Here is a 10,264-nt window from a genome sequence, read left to right on the forward strand (position 1 = left end):
CTGAGGAGTATGGGAATCATCAAAGACATCAGAGTCAAGCCCACTATGAATGTGACCTGGGAAGCTCTGAAGGATCAGAGGAAGATGCCTCATGGCCTTGAAAGGTTCTTCAAGAATGAACCCAGAGATGCCATTGCCATCTACCTTCAGGATCGTCTGGATGAAGGCATTGACATTTCTGATTTCCGCCTTGAAGACTGTCTGGACTCTGTAGAAGATCTGGTCAGATACAAAAGAGGCCTTTCTGAGAAGAAGATAGCTGAGGAAGCAAGGAAGGCAAAGAAAGCCAGAATTGGAGAAACCTCTGGCACCAAAGCTTCAGCACCTCTGAATGTCTCGTCTGGTAAGTCCATTCCTCCTGTTACTTCTGTACCTGTAATGGCTTCTTCTACTCCTCTCCCAACACCTCCCTTTTTTACAACCTCAGAAATCCCTCCTTCAACCATTAGAACCTCTCAACCTCCACCTGTTCTAAAAATTGCCCGTACTTTTACAACAACCTCTGACCCTAATCAACTATATCACCACAGCTCTTCCTCATCCTCTGAATATGAATCACCACCTTACCTTTCCCCTTCTTCTGACCAAGAGTTCTCTGATCATGAGTCTTCTGATCAAGAACACTCTGACCCAAACTCCCCAACAATAGCTGAAATTTATGCTAAAAATTTCGCCCCACAAACTCAAACACAAACTGAAGTAACCTCACCCCTCCGAACTTCTATTCCACAACAAACAACCACCATCTCCTCTGAAAATCAAACCTCACTTCCACCACAAACAACCACCACACCCTCTGAAACCCAACCACCTGTGATTCAACCATCTGAACCTTATATCACTCCACCACTTATTCCCGCTGTACCTGAACCAGACTCTGACCCCTTAGATGTAAACCCACTCTATGCTTCTTCCCCAGATTCTGAACTTCAACCAGAAGCAGAATCTGAACCCCAGCCAGAACCAGAAACTGAAACTCCCTCTCTGAATCTCAGCTCCCCAAACTCTCCAACTAATACTCCTGAACCTGAACCTGAACCTAAAATTATCACACCTACCCTTGAGGAGGCCATTATACAGGTTGCAGAATCCTCAGTCCAGAAGATCAAGTCTCTGGCTAAAAATTCTGAAGTCAGTGATGATCCTAAATCTGTTAGGACACACTGGAACAGAGTTATTAGTTGGATGACCTCTGAGTCTTATAGGCTGAAGAGTATCTCTGAACAAGTCAGAAATGGCTACATCAGAGACTCTGAGGAAAGACTCCAAGAGAGATTGGCTAGAGAAGCTGAGGCCAAGAGATTAGAGGAAGAGAGACTGGCTAGAGAAGCTGAGGCCAAGAGATTAGAAGAAGAAAGATTGGCTAAGGAAGCTGAAGAAGAAGCTAAGAGATTGGAAGAAGAACGCCTGGCAAAGGAAGCAGAACTTCTGAGAATTCAGGAAGCTGAAGCCAAGGCTAAGGCAGATGCAGAAGCCCAAGCTGCTGCTGAAGCTGAAGCTCAGCAGGCTCTGATTCAGGGGGAGTCTTCCTCTGCGATCCCTCTGATTCTTAACACTCTGAAGGAGATCAAGCAAGATCAGCAAGAGATCAAGCATGATCAGAGTGAGCTCCGGGCAAGGATGGACAAGCAAGACGCTCTGAATGAAAACCTCCAGAATATGTTTGCTATGCTACTACAGAGACTTCCTCCTCCTCCAAACCCTTAGGCACTTAGGATTTCTTTTGTTTGCCTAGTGTTTTTTGCTTCTGTTTTTTCTTTTTTTTTAGCTCTGATATTTCTGTTGAATCTGATGTTTTGACTGCTGCTTGCCTTTGTGCTTTTGTTTAATGAAGTGTTTTTCTCTCTATTATTCTTTTTATGTTTTATGCCTTTTTGATTATGCCAAAAAGGGGGAGAAATTATTAAATAGCTCTGATGAAAACTATGTCTAAAACCTTAAGCATTCTGCAACAATTGTAGAAATAGTTCTGATAAAATTAGCTCTGATTAGATAATAGCTCTGATTAAATAACTCTAACTTTAAAGTTAAGCATTTGCAGAAAGTTTTCAGAAACCTAATTACTTGAAAAGCTCTGGTAAGAACTTCTGAACTCCCTAGCGCTAACTCAGGGGGAGCTTTTGTCTATCTAATCTAATATTTTTCATGCTTCATCTGATAATTTTATTTGTTTTGTCATCATCAAAAAGGGGGAGATTGTAAGAACAAAAATTGCTCTACAACAGATTCCATGATTTTGATGATAACAAAGGATGAAACCAAAAATGGCACCCTAACGAAAAGTTTCTAAGTGTGCAGGGTTCTAAAGAAAGAAGAAATAAATCTGATGATGTCATCAGATGCAAAACAAGATCAGATGCAAAATCTCAAGTATCAGAAGCATCTAAAGAGGAATCTCATTCAAGAAGCTCTAACTCTGGACAAAACTGCAAGTATCAGAAGCATCTGAACATGAAGTAAAGTCTAGAAGCTCTGACTCTGAACAATTGCCTTCTGTAAATTCTGAAGTTATCAGCGCCATCTGAACATTCAAGAAATAACATCAGAAGCAAGTTTCTTCAGATACACGAAGACTCTAATCAGAATTGTTAATCATGATGAAGTAACGTTTAAGCCAAGTTAAAGTTCTGCAAATGGATTTCCTCAATTAGAAAGAGACGTTAATCTCCACTTCCAAGAGAGAAGATACTAATTGTGGTAAGTAGTCACTTCTAAGTGAAAAAGTCTACTGCAGAAGCTATTAATGGAATGGAGTAACTACATCTAAATATCCAACAGATTCAACGCTACTTCAACTCTACTTCAACTCCTATAAATAGAGAAGAAATCTCATTCAGTAAATACGAAGAAATCACTAGCCAAAACTATACTGAAATCATATCACGCTCAAGAAAAACATCTTTGTTCTTCAAAGATTTTCACTAAGCTTTTGCTTATCAAGTGAAAAATTGTTCTTAAGTTTGTAATATTTGCTTTCTTAGAAGCACTCTAGATTACACATCTTGTATCTTATTTTTATTTGATTTCCTCAAGTGACTCTTTGTAGTCTGTAGACTTGAGAGGACTAAGAGATTTTCTTCTCTCTTAGGGGTTGTTTGTAATCTTTCAAAATTAGTGGATTAAGTCCTTGTTGAAGGCGAAATCACCTTGGCCGGGTGGACTGGAGTAGCTTTGTGTTATAAGCGAACCAGTATAAAATCATTGTGTGATTTCATTTTGCAAAAGCGCTTATTTTTCAAACAATTCAAACCCCCCCTTTCTTGTTTTTCTCACCTTCATTTAGTCCATGTGGCTATTCCAGGATCCAGAGGAGAATATGTTCGATGGAATAATTTCTTAAGTGTATTGCCTCACCCTCAAGGATTAGGGCCACTTTTTACAGGTCAGTGGAATCTTTATGCTCAAAACCCCGATTCTAGTAATCATTTATTTAGTACTTCGCAAGGCGCGGGAACTGCCATTCTAACACTTCTCGGGGGATTCCATCCTCAAACGCAAAGTTTATGGCTTACCGATATGGCCCATCATCATTTAGCTATTGCAATTCTTTTTCTCATTGGTGGTCATATGTATAGAACTAATTTCGGTATTGGGCACAGTATAAAATATATTTTAGAAGCACATATTCCTCCGGGGGGTAGATTGGGGCGTGGACATAAGGGTCTTTATGACACAATCAATAATTCAATTCATTTTCAATTAGGCCTTGCTCTAGCCTCGTTAGGGGTCATTACTTCTTTGGTAGCTCAACACATGTATTCGTTACCTGCTTATGCGTTTATAGCACAAGACTTTACTACTCAAGCTGCGTTATATACTCATCATCAATACATTGCAGGATTTATTATGACAGGGGCTTTTGCTCATGGAGCTATCTTTTTTATTCGAGATTACAATCCCGAACAGAACGCGGATAATGTATTGGCAAGAATGTTAGAGCACAAAGAAGCTATCATATCCCATTTAAGTTGGGCCAGCCTATTTCTGGGGTTCCATACTTTGGGACTTTATGTCCATAATGATGTCATGCTTGCTTTTGGCACTCCAGAGAAACAAATCTTGATCGAACCTATATTTTCCCAATTGATACAATCTGCTCATGGTAAAACTTCATATGGTTTCGATGTACTTTTATCTTCAACGAATAGTCCGGCGCTGAATGCGGGGCGAAGCATATGGTTGTCGGGTTGGTTAAATGCTATTAATGAGAATAGTAATTCTCTATTCTTAACAATAGGGCCTGGAGACTTCTTGGTTCATCATGCTATTGCTCTTGGTTTACATACAACTACATTGATCTTAGTAAAAGGTGCTTTAGATGCACGTGGTTCCAAGTTAATGCCGGATAAAAAGGATTTTGGTTATAGTTTTCCTTGCGATGGTCCGGGACGAGGTGGTACTTGTGATATTTCTGCTTGGGACGCATTTTATTTGGCAGTTTTCTGGATGTTAAATACCATTGGATGGGTTACTTTTTATTGGCATTGGAAGCACATTACATTATGGCAGGGTAATGTTTCACAATTTAATGAATCTTCAACCTATTTGATGGGATGGTTAAGAGATTATCTATGGTTAAATTCTTCACAACTTATCAATGGGTATAACCCCTTTGGTATGAATAGTTTATCAGTCTGGGCGTGGATGTTCTTATTTGGACATCTTGTTTGGGCTACTGGATTTATGTTCTTAATCTCATGGCGCGGATATTGGCAGGAATTGATTGAAACTTTAGCATGGGCTCATGAACGCACACCTTTGGCGAATTTGATTCGATGGAGAGATAAACCTGTGGCTCTTTCGATTGTCCAAGCAAGATTGGTTGGATTAGTCCACTTTTCGGTAGGTTATATATTTACTTATGCAGCTTTCTTGATTGCCTCTACATCAGGTAAATTTGGTTAATTTGATTCGTTATTGTATCTGCAAAAATTTAATCTCTTTGTATGAAGAATTCTTCTATTTCTACATCTAGGATCCGACTTCTAGCATTGATAGTAATAGGAAATCAATCATCATGGCAAAGAAAAGTTTGATTTCGAGGAATAAGAATAGGAAAAAATTATGGATAGTAATAAGAAATGAATCATCATGGCAAAGAAAAGTTTGATTGCCAGGGAGAAGAAGAGGAAAAAATTGGAAGAAAATTTTTATTTGATTCGACGATATCCAACAAAAGAAATGAGCAAAGCTCGGTCGTTAAGTGAGAGCTGGGAAATTCAGGGAAAGTTAGAAGCACTACCGCGTAATAGTGCACCTACACGTCTTCATCGACGTTGTTTTGCGACCGGAAGACCACGGGGTAATTATCGACACTTTGGATTATCTCGACACGCAGTTCGAGAAATGGTTCACCAATGTTTGTTGCCCGGTGCAACAAGATCGAGTTGGTAAGAATAAAAAATTCTCTTCATTTTTTTATTCTTTTTGATGGATAATCTGCAATCATAGTACGGTCCCTTGACCATTCCGTATAAATGGTTTATTCTATTTGTACCCATATGGTGGAGGGGCACATTCAATTTATCGCGGAGTAGAGCAACTTGGTAGCTCGCAAGGCTCATAACCTTGAGGTTACGGGTTCAAATCCCGTCTCCGCACCATTTTTGATAAAAATTGGAATTCACTTTTTTATATTAAAAAAAATATATTGAAATATACTATTCAATACAGAAGTAACGGCGGATAGCGGGAATTGAACCCGCGTCTTCTCCTTGGCAAAGAGAAATTATACCATTCAACTATATCCGCATTTTTCTTTTTATTGTACTTTATACTTTATATATCATATCAATTCGATTTGTACAGTACAGAGCTGTGTTTGATATCTAGTAGGAGTGATCAATAAAAGTAGAAATCTATATAATATAGATAGAATAGATTATGGAATACCTATAGCCTGCAACCCCCGTAAACCAACGGATAAAGTAGATTCTATATTCGATTTAGGAGATTGGTGACTTACGCATTCAATGACTTTGGCACTCGACATTCAAAAAAATCGGTACTGTACTCTCGGGTCGGGTGAATTCCATAATAGACGCCTGTTGGCATGCCAACCTTCTTTCTCCTTTCAGGACCTATCCGAAAAGAAATAAAATTCTGTACTTATTGGTCATGAATATCGGAATAGGAAAAATAACCCCGTGGATCTCTTTATTTGCTTCAAAACAAGTAGGCTCGGTCAACCGCAATATGGATTATCGATATTAGGGGATCTTTCAATTGAGAAGATCCCCTAATATCAACTTGAGACGACGAGAAAGAAAGTATCTATTTTATTTCATTATTCAATGAAACCAATCGTTCGTTATTGGAACAGATAGTAACAATCATCTCGTCTGGGAAAAGCCATTTTTTGCTCAACAATGTCTTTGTAAGTTGAGCCAATAGGGTTCCGTTAGATAGGAACAAATTTGATAAATATTGATAACTTTCGTATAGAGTATTAGAACGAAAAAATTCATTTGATACTGAACTATTGGTTCTAAACCATCTCTCCTGATTACTCAAGAATTTCAAATTCTGTTCTCGCATATTCTTCGTAAACCATCTTTCATTTAGATATTTCCAATCCTTTTTCTTGGTTTGGGAAGTCAAAAGTATCCTTGACATCTCTTCATCTGGAGAAAATTCTTGATGTGAAAACACAGGATCCTGTTGGAATAGCAAAAAGAGTGGATCTGGGGGGTTCCAAATGAATTGGCTTATTTGAAAAAACCCTTGTTCGTTGGAAGATCTCACTCGTGTCTGGTCCTACATGGTTCCATCCTGCAAGACCTCCGAATCATTATCATCTTTGTCCTGAAATGACCCTTCCCAATAGGCAAATCTCAATTCATTGGACCCTTCGTCAAAGAGAAAGCCCCAAGGGCGCCACAGTCTAGGAGCCCAAAGTATGGAATTGAATAAATCCTCCTCTAGCGGTTGCGTGTCGAGGACTCCTTCCCCTTCTTCGAACCCCGATTCATAGATTTCATAGAGAAATCTATGATCAACGATAGAAGAAAACCCATTTTGAATCATATTTTGAACCTAACTGAGCTATAGCCCTTGTGCTTTTGATACATACATATTGGATGATATTCGATAAATAAATTCTTGTCAAGATAAATATTACATTACATCATCCAATCTCTTTGATTTATATTGCGTTTGTATTGTTTATAAGTAATATAACATTTAGAATCCATTGATCTGATAGACAGCGACTTTTTTTATTTAGGATGATAAATGACCTACTTAACTCAGTGGTTAGAGTATTGCTTTCATACGGCAGGAGTCATTGGTTCAAATCCAATAGTAGGTAAGGTATTGGGAGAACTTATTAGATACCATTGATTCCGGTATCTAAGAAGTTTTTCTACTCACCATTTTTTTATTGTAATTTTCCATCTTTTTTCTTGCACCAACTTGTTAGGAGATCCTCTTGATAGTCTCTACGATAGCCTCTACTCGTGTCTTAGCTCGCCGGAGAGATAGATTTGCTTCAATTGTTTCTCTCTTGCCTTCAGCCTTATTTAAGTTCGCTTCTGCTATTTGAAGAGTTTGTTGTGCTTCTTGTGGATTAATGTCACTAGCGCTTTCTGCATCAGTTACTAAAATAGTGATCTCATTATTGCCTATTCTAGCAAAACCGCCCATCAGAGCCATCGTTAACCATCGGTCCTTAAGGCGTATTCTCAAAATACCTATATCTAAAGCTGTGGCAATAGGCGCATGATTTTGTAATACCCCAATTTGTCCACTATTAGTAGATAAAATAATTTCTTTCACTTCGGAATCCCAAACAATTCGATTGGGGGTCAGTACACAAAGATTAAAAGTCATTTCTTGAATTTGTTCTCCATTTCTAAGTTAAGTTCGTAGCCTTCGCAGTAGCTTCATCGATATTACCCACCAAATAAAAGGCTTGTTCAGGAAGACTATCTAATTCTCCAGAAAGAATCAATTGAAATCCTCTAATTGTTTCTGCTAGACCAACATATTTCCCTGGAGAACCGGTAAATACTTCTGCTACGAAAAAAGGTTGTGAGAAGAAACGTTCAATTTTTCGTGCTCTTGCTACGGTTAAGCGATCCTCTTCGGATACTTCGTCCAACCCAAGAATAGCTATCATGTCCTGAAGTTCTTTGTAACGCTGTAACGTTTGTTTAACTCTTTGCGCAGTTTCATAATGTTCTTCACCGACGATACGAGGTTGGAGCATGGTTGACGTTGAATCTAAAGGATCTACTGCTGGATAGATACCTTTGGCAGCTAATCCTCTTGATAGTACAGTAGTTGCATCCAAATGTGCAAATGTCGTGGCAGGAGCAGGATCGGTCAAATCGTCTGCAGGTACATAAACTGCTTGAATAGAAGTTATAGACCCTTCTTTGGTAGAAGTAATTCTTTCTTGTAAAGTACCCATTTCAGTACCTAGGGTAGGTTGATAACCCACAGCGGAAGGCATTCGGCCCAATAAGGCGGATACTTCGGATCCGGCTTGGACAAAACGGAAGATATTGTCGATAAATAGAAGGACGTCCTGCTCATTGACATCTCGGAAATATTCTGCCATAGTTAGGGCAGTTAAACCAACTCTCATACGAGCTCCGGGGGGTTCATTCATTTGACCGTAGACTAGAGCTACTTTTGATTCCACAATATTTTTTTCATTAATTACTCTGGATTCTTTCATTTCCATATAAAGATCATTTCCCTCACGAGTACGCTCACCTACTCCGCCAAATACGGATACACCTCCATGAGCTTTGGCAATGTTATTGATCAATTCCATAATGAGTACTGTTTTACCTACCCCAGCTCCACCGAAAAGTCCTATTTTTCCGCCACGGCGATAAGGAGCTAAAAGATCGACTACTTTAATTCCTGTTTCAAAAATGGATAATTGTGTATCTAACTGTATAAAAGCAGGCGCAGATCTATGAATAGGAGATGTTGTGCGAGTATCTACAGGACCCAAATTATCAATAGGCTCTCCAAGCACGTTGAAAATTCGACCTAGGGTTGCTCCGCCGACTGGAACACTTAGAGCAGCTCCCGTGTCAATCACTTCCATTCCTCTCTTTAGACCATCTGTAGCACTCATAGCTACAACTCTAATTCGATTATTTCCTAATAATTGCTGTACTTCACAAGTTACGTTAATTTGTTTGCCAACCGTATCTCGACCTTGAACTATCAGAGCGTTGTAAATATAAGGCATCTTCCCTGGTGGAAAAACTACATTGAGTACCGGACCGATTATTTGCGTGATACGCCCCAGATTTTTGTTTTCAAGTACAGAAACCTCAGTATCAGAAGGGGGAGGAGTTATTGTCATATTGCAAAATATCGGTTTTTTTTTTTTTGAAAAAAAAAATGTTCGATAACAAAGCAAGTGGTTAATGATATTGAATAATAAATGTAAGTTAATAATCGATTTTCTTGGTACCATCCAATCAATTCAATTGTTTTAAAATTTCAATGATTGAATTTTCAAGGTCAACCCAGTCATCTAGATTATAGACAATACTATATTATCTATGGAATTAGAACCTGAACTTTGTTTATGATTCCGTTTTTCTATCTCATTGGTCCTTCTTTTTTATTTCCTCAGCATAGGATTTATACTTAGCATATCATTTTTACCAATTTTTCTTTTTATTGGGAAAATTCTGCCGATTTTTACATCTAGGATTTACATATACAACATAGATCACTGTCAAGGTCAAGAATATCTTTTTTATTATTTAGATTAGAAAATGATATTCCAAAATAAAAATAAAATAAAAATAAGAGACTCAAAAAAAAACGGTTGGGTTGCGCCATACATATGAAAGAGTATAGAATAATGATGTATTTCCCAAATCAAATATCATGGTAAAATTTAACAATGACCCATTCGGATTCATTGATAATATTAGTTGATGAATCATTTGTAAAAAGGTTTTATTAACTCCTAAGTTATGTCGAGTAGACCTTGTTGTTGTTGCTATAATTCTTAATTCATGCGTTGTAGGGGGAGATTTATGTCACCACAAACAGAAACGAAAGCAAAGGTTGGGTTCAAAGCTGGTGTTAAAGATTATAAATTGACTTATTATACTCCTGACTATCAAACCAAAGATACTGATATCTTGGCAGCATTCCGAGTAACTCCTCAACCTGGAGTTCCGCCTGAAGAAGCAGGTGCAGCGGTAGCTGCAGAATCTTCCACTGGTACATGGACAACTGTGTGGACCGATGGACTTACGAGCCTCGATCGTTATAAAGGAAG

At 38.4% G+C, this 10,264-nt stretch overlaps 3 protein-coding genes and 2 non-coding genes across 5 annotated transcripts in view; 3 read left to right on the top strand and 2 right to left on the bottom strand.

Moving 5' to 3' along the window:
• The first annotated feature begins 3,275 nt into the window (after window positions 1-3,275).
• On the top strand, window positions 3,276-6,130 carry LOC127086788 (photosystem I P700 chlorophyll a apoprotein A2). Its single transcript, XM_051027602.1, has one exon. It carries the CDS (start codon window positions 3,517-3,519, stop codon window positions 4,903-4,905), a length of 1,389 nt encoding a protein of 462 aa, XP_050883559.1. The 5' UTR covers window positions 3,276-3,516; the 3' UTR covers window positions 4,906-6,130.
• Window positions 5,529-5,603, top strand: TRNAM-CAU (transfer RNA methionine (anticodon CAU)). Its single transcript has one exon. It is a non-coding gene; the product is annotated as a tRNA-Met (tRNA).
• Window positions 5,681-5,751, bottom strand: TRNAG-GCC (transfer RNA glycine (anticodon GCC)). The gene has a single exon. It is a non-coding gene; the product is annotated as a tRNA-Gly (tRNA).
• A 1,211-nt stretch (window positions 6,131-7,341) lies between the features above and the next one.
• Window positions 7,342-9,442, bottom strand: LOC127086813 (ATP synthase subunit beta, chloroplastic-like). Its single transcript, XM_051027632.1, has 2 exons — window positions 7,897-9,442; window positions 7,342-7,844 (listed from the first exon to the last, which is right to left on the bottom strand). The coding sequence occupies exons 1-2, from the start codon at window positions 9,440-9,442 to the stop codon at window positions 7,417-7,419; spliced, it is 1,974 nt and encodes a 657-aa protein (XP_050883589.1). The 3' UTR covers window positions 7,342-7,416.
• Window positions 9,443-9,975: 533 nt separating this feature from the next.
• The window catches only part of LOC127086804 (ribulose bisphosphate carboxylase large chain-like), a 1,489-nt gene continuing 1,200 nt past the window's right edge, over window positions 9,976-10,264 (top strand). Inside the window, exon 1 of the mRNA XM_051027623.1 lies at window positions 9,976-10,264. This exon is cut by the window's right edge and continues 1,200 nt beyond it. Coding sequence (XP_050883580.1) covers window positions 9,996-10,264 — 269 coding nt within the window. The 5' untranslated portion in view covers window positions 9,976-9,995.

Source organism: Lathyrus oleraceus, chromosome 1 (genome assembly GCF_024323335.1).
Source record: "Lathyrus oleraceus cultivar Zhongwan6 chromosome 1, CAAS_Psat_ZW6_1.0, whole genome shotgun sequence".
NCBI lineage: Eukaryota > Viridiplantae > Streptophyta > Magnoliopsida > Fabales > Fabaceae > Lathyrus > Lathyrus oleraceus.

Bases quoted from the DNA above. Each gene is read 5' to 3' on its own strand.
- LOC127086788 (XM_051027602.1), top strand. From the start codon at position 3,517: ATGGCCCATCATCATTTAGCTATTGCAATTCTTTTTCTCATTGGTGGT.
- LOC127086813 (XM_051027632.1), bottom strand. From the start codon at position 9,442: ATGGTACCAAGAAAATCGATTATTAACTTACATTTATTATTCAATATC. The intron at 7,845-7,896 runs GTAATATCGATG...TTAGAAATGGAG, and splicing joins ACAAGCCTTTTATTTGGTGG to AACAAATTCAAGAAATGACT.